At 39.1% G+C, this 16,133-nt stretch overlaps 1 protein-coding gene across 4 annotated transcripts in view; it reads left to right on the top strand.

The window, feature by feature from the left end:
* The window catches only part of stk40 (serine/threonine kinase 40), a 92,898-nt gene that overhangs the window by 54,243 nt on the left and 22,522 nt on the right, over positions 1-16,133 (top strand). For all 4 annotated transcript variants that reach the window (XM_063034026.1, XM_063034025.1, XM_063034024.1 and 1 more), the window contains 2 exons: positions 4,221-4,336; positions 14,245-14,389. In XM_063034026.1, the coding sequence (XP_062890096.1) occupies positions 4,221-4,336; positions 14,245-14,389 (261 nt within the window). The remainder of the gene's footprint in view (positions 1-4,220; positions 4,337-14,244; positions 14,390-16,133) is intronic.

Below are 16,133 nucleotides of genomic sequence, written 5' to 3'. Positions count from 1 at the left end.
TGACATTTCCCCCAAAAGATTTCTCCTGTTAACAGGGAACTTGAACAGGCAAGTGGCCAACAATTGAAGAGGGAAACTGGCTTAAAGCAGGATCTTTGTGGAATTTGTGCAACTGCTGCATTATGATGTGTTATAGTGAAAACTCTGTTATCTGACGCATACCAAATGTGACAGATACCAGTAACTCAAATATTCCAGTTAGCCTAATGTCGGCTTTTTCCTTCAAATGCCGGTTAGTTAGGTGCCAGAAAACCACACACTCAATATAATAGTACTGCATATTATTTTACTTTATTACAGTTGTCACTTTATAAATGCTATTATGAATACATTGATTCAGAAGTCATGCTAGAGAAGTCACTGTTAAGATTGTCTTTGCAGTGGTACTTTAGCGGAGAATTGAGAAAGATTGAAAAGACCTGAAAAGACTTCGAGGTTTTCATTCTTGTAAGGGCAATAAGCAAGCGTACAAGTGTTTAATCTGTTTCTTGTGGATTGTGACAATTGAAAACCTGTATTTTTAACAGGAATCATACTTGTACAAATTGTCAGCGGTTTTCAGAAATCAGAGCTAAAATAGGGAATAGGTGATCCCTTTGAGTTCTTGGGCAATTTCTTAGTTTGACTGACTATCCCAACCAGTTTGTTAATCCTATTAATGTATTTGGAAATGGGTTGGATTTCAATTATCAAACGATGGAAAAGAATGTTCTGTTATTCATTCCAGCTTGGGTACTTCTCCCTGAGTGTTGACCGGATGATTCTGGATGAATGCCAACATGTCAGTGGTTTCTCCTTGCCAAAATTTGTGGTATTTCTCAATGACTGCCTCATTGTTGTGTCTTTTGTCACCAAACTTTGATCAACTGAGGTTCTTTATAACCTGTTTTTATACCATGCATGTCAATGTGGCTGTGCATTGAGCAGCAGTTTTTTTTTGAAGACCTTAAACAAGTATTTAATATTTCGTTGTTCTGCTTTCTGTTTCCCGCTGTAATGTAGTCCATGCTTGGCTTTGCTCTTTTCCCTATTTGTCTAGTACATCAGTTATAGCAGATCTATTTCATGTCGCAAATTTATTAATTCCTGCATGTACTCAGTTCTCAACATTCCTATTTCCGAGTTGATGTTACTTAGTTCCTGATTATTCATGAACTGCAAAAAGGTGTTAAAATCTGCATGATGAAAGGTTATTCAAAATGACCTGGAATTTTGGCTTGATGTTAGCACTCATTTCAAGAGGTCTAGAATACAAGAGCAAGGATGTGATGTTGAGGCTTTATAAGGCACTGGTGAGGCCTCACCTTGAGTATTGAGTACAGTTTTGGGCTCTTCATCTTAGAAGAGATGTACTGGCATTGGAGAGGGTCCAGAGTAGGTTCACAAGGATGATTCCATGAATGAAATGGTTATCATACTAGGAATGTTTGATGGCTCTGGGTCTGTACTCACTAGAATTTAGAAGGATGATGGGGAATCTTATTGAAACCTTTTGAATGTTGAAAGGCCTAGACAGAGTAGATGTGGAAAGGATGTTTCCCATGATAGGAGAGTCTCAGACAAGAGGGCACAGCCTCAGGTTAAGAGGGGCCCCTTTCAAAACAGAGATGTGGAGAAATTTCTTTAGCCAGAGGGTGGTGTATTTGTGGAATTTGTTGCCATGTGCAGCTGTGGAGGCCAGGTCATTGGGTATATTTAAGGCAGGGTTTGATAGGTTCTTGATTGCACATGGCATCAAAGGTTACGAGGAGAAGGCCGGGGACTGGGGTTAAAGAGGGGAGGAAAAAAAGGATCAGCCATGGTTGAATGGCGGAGCAGACTCGATGGGCCAGGTGGTCTCACTCTGCTCCTATATCTTACGGTCTTGATTTTTCTATCTCCATAGATGCTGCCTGACTTTTTTCTCTAGCATTTTTTAACTTCAGATTTTAAGCAGATCCAAAATATTTTAGCAATATTTCCCTTCCCTTGACTGTTCTTATTACCATCCATTTACCTCATCCAGACAGGTCAAATACAATTAATGATCCTGCATTACTAGCATTTAGTCTTTTTGGTTCTTTTCCCTCGTGCAGATATTTCCTTTGTTCTTCCCATCCCAGCAGAACAATTTTATTGCTTTTCCTTTTTCCTTGCTGCCATCCGACCCATCTGTGGTTCCCACAGTGGTCTGATTAAACAAGTGAGAAGTAAATGGAGTTGAAGTAAGTAATTTTCAGTCTTGAGGGAATCCCTAAGAAAGAAAATTGTTCCATTTATTATCAGAGTATACAACCTGAAATGCTTATTCTTTGCACACATCCATGAAGACCAGGAGAAGCCAAAAGAACAACAGAAAAATGTTAGAGCCTCAAAGCCCCCTTTCCCTACGCCCTTGCACAGACAGCAGCAAAGCATCAACCCCCACCTATTTCAACAGAAAGCATCAGTGCCCACCAACCACCAAGCAACAGCTAAGCCTCCACAGAGACACCATGATCTGCAGTCAACAAAAACTGTTTACCCAACAGTTAGATATGCTACAGGCAGTCTCTCATTAACAAGGGACCCAGGGATATCACCCATTTCACAGCAAAAGGGGAGACTAACAAACAGTTGCTTTTATAATGTTACACTCTACCACATCACGTTTTATTCCAAGATTCTCCAACTTGAGAATCGGCAGCAAATTCTCCCCACCTTCAAAAGAAAGAGAGCGATCTCTTGACTACAGAGACATCTGGCTGCAGCATCTGTTATGTAATGCAAAGAATGGAAAAAGGGTTAAATGTGTAATCAGATTCAACATGGTGTTGATCTGGAAAAAATGATCTTTTTTGGCAAGACTTGCAAGAATGTGAGGAAGATGATGAGTCTCAAATATGGTAGAATGTCAAATGAACTGCCATTGTTCACTTGAATATTTCGAAAAAGTGCAAACCTGGCAAATATCCGTTGTGAAGGAAGTCAGCAAAGGCACGTACTTTAGTGACAGGAAATATTCTCTGTGATGTTTTGATGAGATGACCCTTTTTTTTTGGAGAAGGATGGCCTCATTAAGGGTCATCTTGAGGAATGAAAAATCTGCTCCAGATTTCAGGGTGGCTATAGATTATTTTGTTTTTGGTCCAGGAGGTAATGATGGAAGTTAAAATTCTTAGTCTTTTGGAGAATCTGAGGATTCTGGTGATGGTCAGGTGCATTCAGCTGATGTGGTGATCTAACAAAAAGGAGATCTGGGTGGGTGGCATTGCAGTACCTCTAAGATCAACAACGTTGTGTAAAAATAAATATCCAACACCAATAGATCCTTGCTTATTATTGACAATGTTTCTGGGCATCAGGTTAACATCAAGGACATTTCAGCCAATATCCGTTGTTATTGTAACACTACTTTGCTACAACTCACAGACCAAGTTTTTTAATCTATTCAATATATGTACACTGTAATTGATTTATTATTTTTATTTTTTTTTCTCTTCTATATTTATTGCATTGAACTGCTGCTCAGTTAACAAATTTCACGTCATGTGCCAGTGATAATAAATCTGATTCTGATAATTTCTGGGAATGGAAACTTTTCATTTATGAATGGATCCTGTACACTTTAACTTTTGAAGTGACCTGCTGTTATTTACCCAGGATGTACAAGAATAAATGGTTTCCTGTCGATCTGTTGATAACTTCCAGTATCCTTTGAGGTGCTAATTGCAAGCACAGCTCTTTTTGTCATGATGAAATCCAATGCTTAGTGGTGGGTCTGGAGCGTGTCTTTATGAAGATCAGGTGATTGGCAATGTATGCTGGTATTTTTGAATATTTTAAGAAAAATTCTCTTCAGAGAATTATTGTTTGCACAGTTTCACTTTTGGGCACTCTATATCCTGGGAGGGAGCTGGCTCCAACAGAATGAAGTCTTGTTAATTTAGAAGCTCAGGAATTCAGCACCTTCCCAGCTTTTCAGTTCTGTACTTGTGTGGTGCAGCATGAAGGTTGTTATGATGCATAATATAAGCTGGAAAGTGCACTGTACTTTCATTTATTTAATGACCCAGGTTTCTGGAATAAGAATTGAGTCAGCAATGCATGGAATAACTGTACAAATTGTTAAAAGCTAACAATGTTTAATGTCAACACCTTCAGTGGAAAAATGAATTTCCTTTATTTCTGCAGTTTCTACTCTCCGTCCCAAGTGCCTAATAAATATTGAGGTGTGTGCTTTTGTGTTTGTTTTCCTGCAGGACCCATCGGATCACCATCACGAACTTCTGCCTAGGAAAACATCTAGTTAGCGAGGATGATTTACTCAAAGATCAGCGTGGAAGCCCAGCCTACATCAGCCCTGATGTGCTGAGTGGTGAGTTCCCATTCCTTATTATTTAAGACTGTTGGCAAAGGCATGGGCAAAATCACTATTTAATCCTATTTTATTTCTTGCTGAGTATGTTCATGTGAGACCAACAAGGTTTTCCCAGTTTCTACACTATTCTTGCATTGTCTGTTTCATTCAGCTCCTTGTGAAATCCATGAGCATCTTGACTATATCTAATAATGTATCTGCTGTAAGAAATTAGTCAGCTACCTTGGGGAGAATGATGAGGGAAAAGCTGTGTTTTTGGTCTAGATTACAAGTTTGGAGAGTAGTTTCTATTTTAATATGTTTACAAAATAAGGATTTATTTTATGCAGGCAACGAAGAATATTCTTAACTTTTGTTTCCAAAATGGTCGAAAGACTTTTATAGCCATTGTGTTTTATGTTGTAAGTTTTTAGGTTTCTGGACAATGATGAATAAACCCTTCTCAGGTTTCTAGCTAGGTACAAGTATCGATTATAACTGATGTTTCGATGACAAACTCTGCACCTTCATCAGGGATAATGCCTGGGCAAGTCTAGTCCAGTGGTATTTGTAACCCCATGGTCTGTCCCTCCTAACTGGTTAGTTCTCATCCAGTCAGGTTTCCATTCTCCCACTTGTTTCCAATTGAGTTCCAGTTCGTTCTTGGAGCAAGAACTTCATCGTTGTTAAAGATTTTGGACAATGTTATCTTCCAGGATGATGAAATAGATTCATGATTGGTTATGCAAAGAAACAAGATACCAATCTGGTGGTGATGTCACTTGAGTGCAGAGAATCATTATCTGATTTTTTTTAAACTCACAGAAGAGTATTGTGCAAATTTGTACTGATAGTCATTGAATATGCCAGTATATGGAGGCGTGCGCTTAAGTTTGCTAATGTTGACGATGGTGGTGAAAATGGATAAAACATGCTGTTTTGGCCTTGGAGAAGTCTTGGAATCTGTGGGGTACAGCAAATAAATGGTATTGAGAGTAGCATCCTCAACATCCAAACCATCTTGGGCTCAGTGATCCTGATAACTTCTGGGGTAGGAGAGATGAAAGGGATCACCTTCACTGGCTGGACCTGCAACTTCAGCTAAGGAAGATGATGCTTATATTTGAGTTTATTGAGGGAATAATAGAACATAGAATATACAGTATCTGTATATTATAGAAGGTATTCACCTCTTCAGAAATTTTCATGTTTTATTGTTTTACAACTTTGAACCACAGTGGATTTAATTTGGCTTTTTGACACTAATCAACAGAAAAAGACTTTTGTATCAAAGTGAAAACAAATCTCTACAATGTGATCTAAATTAATTATAAATATAAAACACAAAATATTTGGCTGCATAAGTATTCACCTCCTTTAATATTACACCCAAATCATCGCTGGTGTAGCCATTTAGTTTTATAGGTCACATAATTAGTTAAATGGAGAATCTCCTGTGTGCAGTGAATGTGTTTCAATTGATTGTAGCAAAAATACACCTGTCCCTGGAAGGTCCAACTGCTGGTGAGGCTGTATCCTGTATCCTGTATCCTGGCAAAAACTACACCATGAAGACAAAAGAACACACCAAGCAACTCTGCATAAAGGTTATTGAAAAGCACAAGTCTGGAGATGGTTACCTCCTCATCTTCTGAAATTACTGATGCAAACTGCTCATTAGGACTGATGAAACATCTGCCTCAGGCATATGTTCTGGCCTTTATCTTTGAGTGGTCCTGCCCATACCCTAGTTATCCTCTTGCTTTTGTGTGTATCAAATGCCATGAAGACATTGAATGTCTTTAATCTTACTTGCCAAGAGCTCTTCATAGCACTCACCTGTCTTTTCTAAATCTTTTTTGGGTTCTTTATAATCCTGAGTGCTTCCTGAATCTTGTATGTTTCCTTTTATTTGATTAAATTCATCACTTTCTCGACATCCAGGGTTCCTTTATCTTGCCATCCTTGTCTGTCCTTCTTACCAGAACATACCTTCCCTGTATTATGTGCAGTTAGTCATTAGACACTGTCCACATGTCAGATGTGGACTGGCCCAAAAACAGCTGTTTCCCGTCAACTCTTCCCAATTCCTGCCTAATACTCTTGTAGCTTGCCCTGCTCCAATACTTACGGTCCATATGAATAAGCAAGATTCATATTTATCTATATAGCTGTTTTGCAACTTAAGGGGGTGTGATCACTGTTCCCTAACTGTTCTCCATTGACAGGTCAGTCACCTGGCCAGGTTTATTTTTCAACACCACGACCAGTATAGCCCCTCCTTTTATTGGACTATCTACATATTGATTTAATAAACCTTCCTACTAGATGCTAGAGTGAATCCTGAGGAGATTTACTAAAATCGTTCCTGTAGTCAAGTGCTACAGTGAAAAGGAAAGGTTAGTGACACAAGTACTGCTTTCTTTAGGGAAAAGGCTGAAGAGCGATTTGAAGTTCATGCTCTGTGTATTGGCAATATGCGTGCAAGGCGGTAGGTAGTTAGAGATTCTATTATGGCCTTCAAGAAATTTGAAGGCCAAAGAGATTAATTTGCAGGTTGACTGGCTGGTGAGGAAGACAAATGCAATGTTAGCATTCATTTCGAGAGGGCTAGAATATAAAAGCAAAGATGTAATGTTGAGGCTTTATAAAGCACTGGAGAGGCCTGACTTGGAGTATTGTGAGCAGTTTTTGGCCCCTTATCTAGGAAAGGATTTGCTGACATTTGAGAGAGTTCAAAAAGGTTTTCATGAAAATGATTCCGGGATTGAAAGGTTTATTTTATGAGGAGCGTTTGATGGCTCTGAGCCTGTATTCACTGGAATTCAGAGGAATGGGAGGGGGAGGGGTGGAGAAAGATCTCACTGAAATTGATCAAATGTTGAAAGGCCTTGATAGAGTGGATGTGGAGAGTATGTTTCCTATGGTGGGGAGTGTAGGACCAGAGGACACAGTCTCAGATTAGAGAGACGTCCATTTAGAACAGAGGTAACGAGGAATTTCTTTAGCCAGAGAGCGGTGAACCTGCAGAATTGTTGCTGCAAGTGGCTGTGGAAACCCAAGTCATGGGTATATTTAAGGCATTAAGACAGAGGATGATAGATTCTTGATTAGTCAGGGAGAAGGCAGGAAATTGGGGCTGAGAGGGAAATGGATCAGCTATGATGAAATAGTGAATTAGACTTGATGGGCCAAATGGGCTAACTCTGCTCCTATGTGTTATGGTCTTAATGGTCAAAGAGGGAAAACGAATGAGTATATTGATGAGGAAAAATATGTAAGGCAATACCAAGGGGGGCAGGGAATGAACTGATGAGTTGCTTAATAGAGAGCTGCAAGAGAGATGTGTCAAATAGTCATCGCATACTGTAACTATTCTTTGGAAAGTGTGATTATTTGTTGCAGCAACACACATCAAAGTTGCTGGTGAACGCAGCAGGCCAAGCAGCATCTCTAGGAAGAGGTACAGTCGATGCTTCAGGCCGAGACCCTTCGTTCACCAGCAACTTTGATGTGTGTTGCTTGAATTTCCAGCATCTGCTGAATTCCTCGTGTTTGCGTGATTATTTGTTGATGCATTTAAGTTGAAATTCTGAAATCTACCATGCCAGGTTCTGTAGGAAAAGAACGTAGAAGGTTACGGTACAATACAGGCTCTTAATGCCATGATGTTGTTCTGACCTTTTAATCTACTCTATGACCAATCTAATCCTTCCATCCTACATAGGCCTTCATTTTCTATCATGCATGTGCCTATATAAGACTTTCAAAAATGTTCCTAATGCATCCGCCTTCACCACCATCCCTGGCAGGGTGTTCCATGCATCCACCATGTGTAAGGATCTTGCCTCTGCCATCCCCTCTCCCAGCCTGCTTTCCTCAAATCACTGTACAATTATATTATATTAGCTATTTCAGCCCTGGGGAAAGAAGTCTTTGGTTATGCATTCAATCTATGCTTTAAATCATATTGTACACCTTTGTCAAATCACCTGTCTTCATCCTTCACTCAAAGACAAAAGTTCAACCTATCGCTCTCTCACGCTATCTTCATAAGACGTGCTGTCTAATCCAGGCAGCATCCTGGTAAATTTTCTCTGCACCCTCTCTAAAACTTCCACATCCTTTATATAATGAGGTGACCAGGACCGAACACAATATTCTCAGTGTGGTCTAACCAGCATTTTATATAGCATTACATTGCAGCTCTTGAACTCAATTGCTCGACTATTGAAGGCCAACAACACCAATACCACCGTAAGCACTCTATAAACTTGCATGGCAACTTTGAGGTGTCTATGGATGTCAGATCCTAAAGGTCCCTCTGTCCCTCTGCACTACTATGAATCCTGCCATTAACCCAGTCTTCTGCCTTCAAATTTGACCTTCCAAAAATATATCCTACATACTTTCTGGGTTGAACTCTACCTGCCATTTCTTAGCTCAGCTCTGCTTCCTGTCAATGTCCACTGCAATCTGCAACAACCTTCACACAACCCACAACTCCAACCTTGTCATCTGCAAACAGAATGATCTCCAACAATAAACAAACTCCCTACTTCATTGGCTTCAGGATAGGGTTCCCTGCTTTCTGTGCCTTGAAGGTCATTATTGTTTAGGCTAGCTGAGCTGGCTAAAGAAACACCTCATTAAAGGTTGAGTACTGTGAGTCTGTTTTTTCAAATGTGAAATTTCAATTAAAATGTCTGATGTGGAGAAGCTCTTTTTAAAAATAAAACACAACTGCTTTTCTCAACTGAAGTGATTTGTGGAAATGTTTGTGCTCTTTTTGTTTTAGTTCCTGCTCTCTGTTCTTGATTGGAATCCACCTGTAATGGAAAATATGCAACATGAGCACCTTGCACATTAGTCATTGGTTGCTATTTTTTTTCTCAACAGTGATCAGCTTGTATTCATTTGTGTGTCAGAAACTGGTTGCAAGATACCCCTCAGTATTTTAACCTGGACTTCTGATGTATAATGGGAAATTTCATTAAAGAACAAAATCCTGCTGAAAGTCAGAAAAGTATTCTCAAACTAGAACAAAGTTTAGCAATGTATTCTTGGTAGCTGGAATGTTAACAAGCTCTGAACAATCAAGGTCACATGAGCAGTATTTAGCAAGCACGTAGAAATGATTATTCACCTTTATTGCACAGAATGATTAATATTGTCCTTAAAAATATATGCAGGAAATATTCAGCAGGTTAGAGAGCAGGTATGGTGAGACACTTAGGAATTTGAGTTAATGAAATTTTATCAGATCTCTGAAACATCTTAGGACTTTACACATAAGTACTTAAATCCAACTGATATCTGAACAGGTGTTTGCTGAAGGGTGGGGGGGAGGGAATGAAAAAATAGCTGGAGAAACTCCTTTGCAAATTGTGTGAATCTGGCTCATTTCTGACAAAGTTGCTGAACATTATTCTCCATCCCTCTGCCCTCAAACTCCTTGTGCATTTTTCAAAGTAAGTATTATTATTAGAGTACATATTTGTCACTACAATACAACCCTGAGATTCTTTTTCCTGTGGGCATACTCAGCAAATCATAGAAAAGTAACTATAAAAGAGGCAATGAAAGATCAAGTAGAGTGCAAAAGATGATAAGCTGTGCAAATGCAAATATAATGGAAATATGAAATTACAAGATGGAGTCCTTAAAGTGCGATCATTGGTAGTAGGAATATATCAATAGATGAGGAGGTTCAAGAGCCTGATGGTTGAGGGGTAGTAACTGTTCTTGAACCTGGTGGTGTGAGTCCTGAGGCTCTTGTATCTTCTACCTGGTGGCAGTAGCGAGAAAGAGCATGGCCTGGGTGATGAGGGTCTCTGATGGAAGAGCACGGCCTGGGCGCTGTGGATCTCTGATGGAAGAGCACGGCCTGGGCAGTGTGGATCTTTGATGGAAGAGCACGGCCTGGGCAGTGTGGATCTTTGATGGAAGAGCACGGCCTGGGTGCTGTGGATCTTTGATAGAAGAGCACGGACTGGGCAGTGAGGATCTTTGGAAAAGCAAAGCCTGTGTGATGGGAATCTTTGATGGAAGTGCATGGCTTGGGTGGTGAGGATTTTTAATGGAAGTGCATGGCTTGGGTGGTGAGGATTTTTGATGATTGTGACAAATATTGAATAAGCAAATGTTTGTGGTTAGAAATATTTTTGACTTCATTTGTAGTTTCCCCTTGGTGCAGAAATTTTTTTAATGTAAAAAAAATGTTAACCTGATTCAAGATTGATTTTGTGGTATGCTTAATACATACCAGCTAAGGTTCAAGTCAGGACATTGCACTTGTGGGTTGGAGTGAAGGAAATTTTAGTTACTCCCTAGTATTGAATGATGTTGGTAAGCAAGAGGTCATCTTTTGCTCCTTGCAGTAAAAAGAACAGCTTTGTTTTCTAGCTGTATTTCAAGAAGCTCAGTTGATCAGAGAGCAACTACTACTCCAGTAGCCATTTTTTTTTAAAAAAAAAGGAATTTACCACCTAAGAATAGATGAGGATTTAACTATATGAAGGTTGCTGTGCAGGAATGGGCTTGGTTTAGCTGATTTCCTTTGTTATTTGTACTCCACATGAACTGTGTCCTCCCTGACTTTGTGTCTGAATCAGATTAATTATCACTAACTTTTATGATATATTTGTTTTGCAGCAGCAGCACAGCTCAAAGACATTAAAAATCACTATAAATTACGGAATAACTAGTGGAAAAAGATGTAATAATGAAGCAGTCAACACACACAAAGAGCTGGAGGAAGTCAGCAGGTCGGGCAGCATCTGTGGAAAAGAGTACAGTCAACATTTTGGACCGAGAGCCTCCCCCCACCTTCTTACTGACTCCTCATCTTTCTTTTTCTCTCCGGTCCTGATGAAGGGTCTCGGCCCTGAATGTTGACTGTATTCTTCCAACGTCTGTGCAGATTTTCTCTTGCTAATAATGAAGCAGTGTTCATTGGTTCAGGGACCGTTCAGAAATCCGATGGTGGAGAGTAAGAGGCTGCCTAAATTGTCCAGCATGACTCTTCAGGCTCCTGTACCTTTTCCCTGATGGTAGTAATGAGAAGGGGGGCATGTTCCAGCTGGTCAGGATCCTTAATGACAGATGGCACCTCCTCGAGGCACCGCTTTTTGATTCAGGGTGGACGATGCACTAGTGATTTCCCCTCAACCAATAGAGTCTTAAACCAGAGGGGATAACTTCACTCACCCAACACTGAACTGATTCTACAGCCTATGGGCTCCCATTCAAGGACTTTACAACTCATGTTTTTGATATTTTTTGCTAATTTTTATTATTATATTTTGTATTTTCAGTGTTTTTTGTGCATTGGTTATTTGTGTGCATTTTTTATTGATTCTGTTGTTTCTTTGTATTTACTGCAAATGTTCGCAAGAAAATGAACCTCAGGGTAGTACATAGTGACATGTATGTACTTTGACAATAAATTTACTTTGAACTTTGATTTCCACTGGTGTGCCACACGTCAGTTGGTGAAGCCAGTAATGTTTATCTGGCTTGTTGAATCACGAGGTATCTGCAGCAGATTCAAACTTTGTCCATCTTGATACGTGTTGGTGATGCCCACTGAATGTACGTTGTGATTTTTGATACTTTCAGACCTTCTGTGATGCATTATTTAATGTGGAGAGACTTGATTCATCTAAGTATCAGAGAAGGTTTCCTTGCTGATTTTTGGCCTGATGCTATTTGACTCCATGGGATTTCAAGGGTGCATTTGTCTATGAACCACTGTTTTCTCACCCTTGTTTTGCCAGAGGGAGAAGGTGTATCCAGAGTCTTTTGTGTCTTTCTTCAAATATACTTGGTAGCCTGTGGAGTTCCTCTGAATTTTGACATCAATCTCCCAATGTTTGTGTGAGGACTTTGCAAGGTTGATTTGGTTAGGAGTGTTATTTGCTGTGTCAGATCCCTGTCGAGCTCACTCCTTCCAGCTTTCTTTTCTTGCTTTTAACATTGTGGTCATGTTGCAACTGAGAAGCACATTGGGCTATCTCAGAAGTAAGTTAACAATCAATTTCATTACCATCATCCTGGTCAAAAGGTAACTATTTTAATTTTTACATTTTCTTTAGTTTGCTTGATGTGTGTGTAAATATGTTTCCGATCATGACCCCTGAAGTACAAGGGTACTTGTAGAAGTTACTTGGCTTTTCTTTAACTTTGACTTTTCTTTCATCAATCCTTCTATCAGCACTATAACACAACATAGAATAAATGATAGGAAGGCTTGAGGATTGGACAGAGCCTTGAGTATGTGTCCACTCAACACTAAAGGAAACGAGACAGACAGTTTTATTTCATTCTATTTATTTTACTTAGAGGTGCAGAGTGGAACAAGCTCTACCACCCCAGTGAGCCACACCCCTCACAATCCTCCTATGTAACCCTAGCCTAATCACAGGACAATTTACAATGACCAGTTAAACTACTAACTAGTACGTCTTTGGAATGTGAGGGGAAACTGGAGCACCCAGAGGAAATCCACATGTTTATGGAGAGGATTCAAATTGCATACAGCGTTGGAATTGAACTCCAACATCCCGAGCTATTTTGTAAAATGATAGCATAATATCTTTTACTTTTAAATCCAGTGCCTTGACTAATAAAACATCCCACTTGGGTGGCTAAGAAAATACGTGGGATGTTTTATTAGTCAAGGCATTAAATTTAAAAGCAAAGAAGTTATTTTACAAAACAGTTTTGGTGACAGTGTAGTCTACTGTTCTGGTTTCCACAGAAAGGATGTGATTGTATTAGAGATAGTACAGATTTGGTGAGATATTGGTGGGATTGAAAAGCTTCAACAAACTGTTGGATTGTTTTCAAAGGCTTAGTGAGTTTTAAAATTTATAAATATATCAGGCCCAAGTAGAGTGTGGGCAGACCTATATATGTGGGAGGTCGACACCCAGCGGCCATGGCTTTGAAGTGACTTATACAGAAGCAAGTTTTCACAGTAATTTTTTTGCCTCCAGACAGTATTTTGGAACTAACTACCTAAATGCCTTCCTTGCATTTGAAATGCTTAAAACTGCAAGCCCTTCGACTACGTTGGAAATTTATATTAGCATGAACAACAATTTTGGTCTGGCACTAATGTAATGGGATGTAGGACTGCCTTAGTACCTTCTTCCAAGTTTCATAATTCTTTACTTCCTTTTTACTCAAGCAGGAAATGTGCAGTCCTACTTTCTGTATTACTCCTCTGTTTAATCATTCTGTTCGCCAAGCCTCGTTACATTGGCTATGACTTCTTTCCCAGGTTCTTAAAGTACTGGGATTTCTTGCTCCTCTCAATTCATTATTCTATATTTTGGGGCTACCTAACCACAAATTGATTTGGCTTGTCTACTGTTTTATTGGTAGAATGCACGTTCATTTTGCTATTTGCCTGACGGCAAAAGTGTTCTAACAACATTGCTCATGGGTATGTTTACCTAAGTGTGGAGAAATTTAGTGTTTCCATCCACATTCTCAAACGATGTATGAGGTGCTGTGAGATTATTTAATATTGTAATAAATCATATTGTTGAATGCAAATATTTCATTCTTGGTGTATTTTCATGTTGCACTTTAGCAATGTATACATAAGGGCAGGTAATGCAGTGAATAGTCTGGAACTTTAAACCATGCCTAACAACTGAGAGCTGATAAAGTGTTTATGGGTTGCACTGATTTTATGAGACTGTCCTTAGGTGGAATTGAAGGTGATTTTCAGAGAGAGACTAAATCATTAGAAAAAGTGTTCTCTGCCTTTATACCTTCAAGATGATGGATCTGAGCAGATTTTTTGGATCATCTATTTGCATGAAAGACATTTTAATGTTACTGTTGCATATTTCAACAGGTTTTATACCATTGAATCAATAGCTTTACCTAAATTGTTTTGTCTTGTTTTCCAGGCCGGCCATATAGGGGCAAACCCAGTGACATGTGGGCACTAGGTGTGGTGCTCTTCACAATGCTTTATGGGCAATTTCCATTTTATGACAGCATACCTCAGGAGCTTTTCAGGAAAATCAAAGCAGCAGAATATACCATCCCTGAGTAAGTTTGTGTGTTTCTTTTACAGGATCGTCCTCCTCTTCAGGCATATCTTGAGACATGTAATATTATAGTTTGTGGTCATTAAATTGTAGCTTTTTTCTGATTCCTGGGGCTGCACAGTAGTGGAACCGTTAGAGCAATCACTTTACAGCATCACTGATTGGAGTTTGATTCCTGCTGCTGTCTACCGGGAGGTTTTTTTTTTGCATTGTCCACAAGACTGCCTGGGTAGTGGTCTCCTCCTACATTCCAAAGGCGTATGGGTTACGTTGGTAAGTTGTGGGCATGCTATGTTGGCACTTGAAGCGTGGTGACATTTGTAGGCTGCCCCCAGAATGATAACTCGCTGGTTTGGTTTGATATAAATATATAGATTGAAACACAGTTAAATATGTCGTGACAAATAAAGCTAATCTTCAATCTTTAAATCTTTAACCTTGGATATCAATTAATCAAGGAAAGGTTGGAAGTCACGTAAGGATCGTGCATTGGATTTCTTTTTAAATCTTTTTTTTGAATTAGTACACAAAAAGTAAACCATGTAGGCACTAATACACTGTTGCAATATAACTTTACAAGAGATATTAATACACAAAAAGAAGTTAGTACAAACAGTGCAGTTTAGATATAAAATAACAGGGTAATATAATAGTATACTAATTTTCATACATGTCAATAAGGAAAAGAAAAAGACCCACCGTGCAACTAATCTAAAAAGCAAAGCAATGGGCTCACTAGGTATCAAGTAGAGTTAAACAACTTAAAATAATCACGTCCTCAAACCCGACCTCCATTAAAAACAGTTAAAAAGAGATTTCTGTGTATTTTTTAAGGTATTCATATGTTGGCTTTGTAGGAATGACTGATTAATACTGTGTAGGATTAGATGTATAGTTGTATTATAATTTACAGTTTTGAACTATTTTTATATCTTTTATAATGTAGTAAAATGATCTGAAAGCTTGACAGTCATTTAAATAAAAAAACAAAAGGAAAATCTTCTCCTACCCTGGAGATTGGCTGTTGGTTTCTTACTGTCACATACACTGAGATAGAGTGAAAAACTTTGCTTTGCATACCGTCCGGTCCGATCATTCCATATACAAGTATATCGAGGTAGTATAAAAGGGGGAAAAAGGTCTAATACAGAGTGATAGTTACAGAAGAAAATGTAGGCAGACAAAGTGCCAGGACCATAGCGGTAGATTGGGAGATCGAGTTACATTTAAATGCACAAGGGGCTCTCCTTTAGCCCAGTGTTATGTATTCTCAAACTTTTATCTTCTGCTGGATGGGTGGTGGTTGGGGGTGGTGAAGAGAGAATGACCGGGGTGTAGAGTATCCTCGATTTGGCTGCTTTCCCAAAATAGTGGAAATTTTAGATAGATTGCTGGTTGACTGCATCTTGGATCCCATTGCAGTCTTCCATTGGGGGTCTGGCTCCCAGTACAATGATGAGACCATATAAACTGGTTTTACTGGTAAGAATAATGTTGCCAGCATCTCATTTTTCTGACTGTTAAACCTGGCATTTAACTATGTTTACAAATCTCATTGACTCAGGACCAATCAAAATACTTAACATTTTTGAAAGCACATGCACACAACAGGTACAAGCATTTAAACTAAATTATTGCCTTGCTCATGGAAACTGATTTCTCCAATTCATTATAATGGAACGGCAGTATTTTTGATGGGTTACTTTGGTAAGTGTTGAGTATATGGATTTCCCTCCCTCAGGGTT

The sequence above is a fragment of the Mobula hypostoma genome, chromosome 26, assembly GCF_963921235.1.
Source record: "Mobula hypostoma chromosome 26, sMobHyp1.1, whole genome shotgun sequence".
NCBI lineage: Eukaryota > Metazoa > Chordata > Chondrichthyes > Myliobatiformes > Myliobatidae > Mobula > Mobula hypostoma.
The sequence above is the reverse complement of the archived record's forward strand: the minus strand, read 5'-3'. Positions and strand labels throughout refer to the sequence as shown.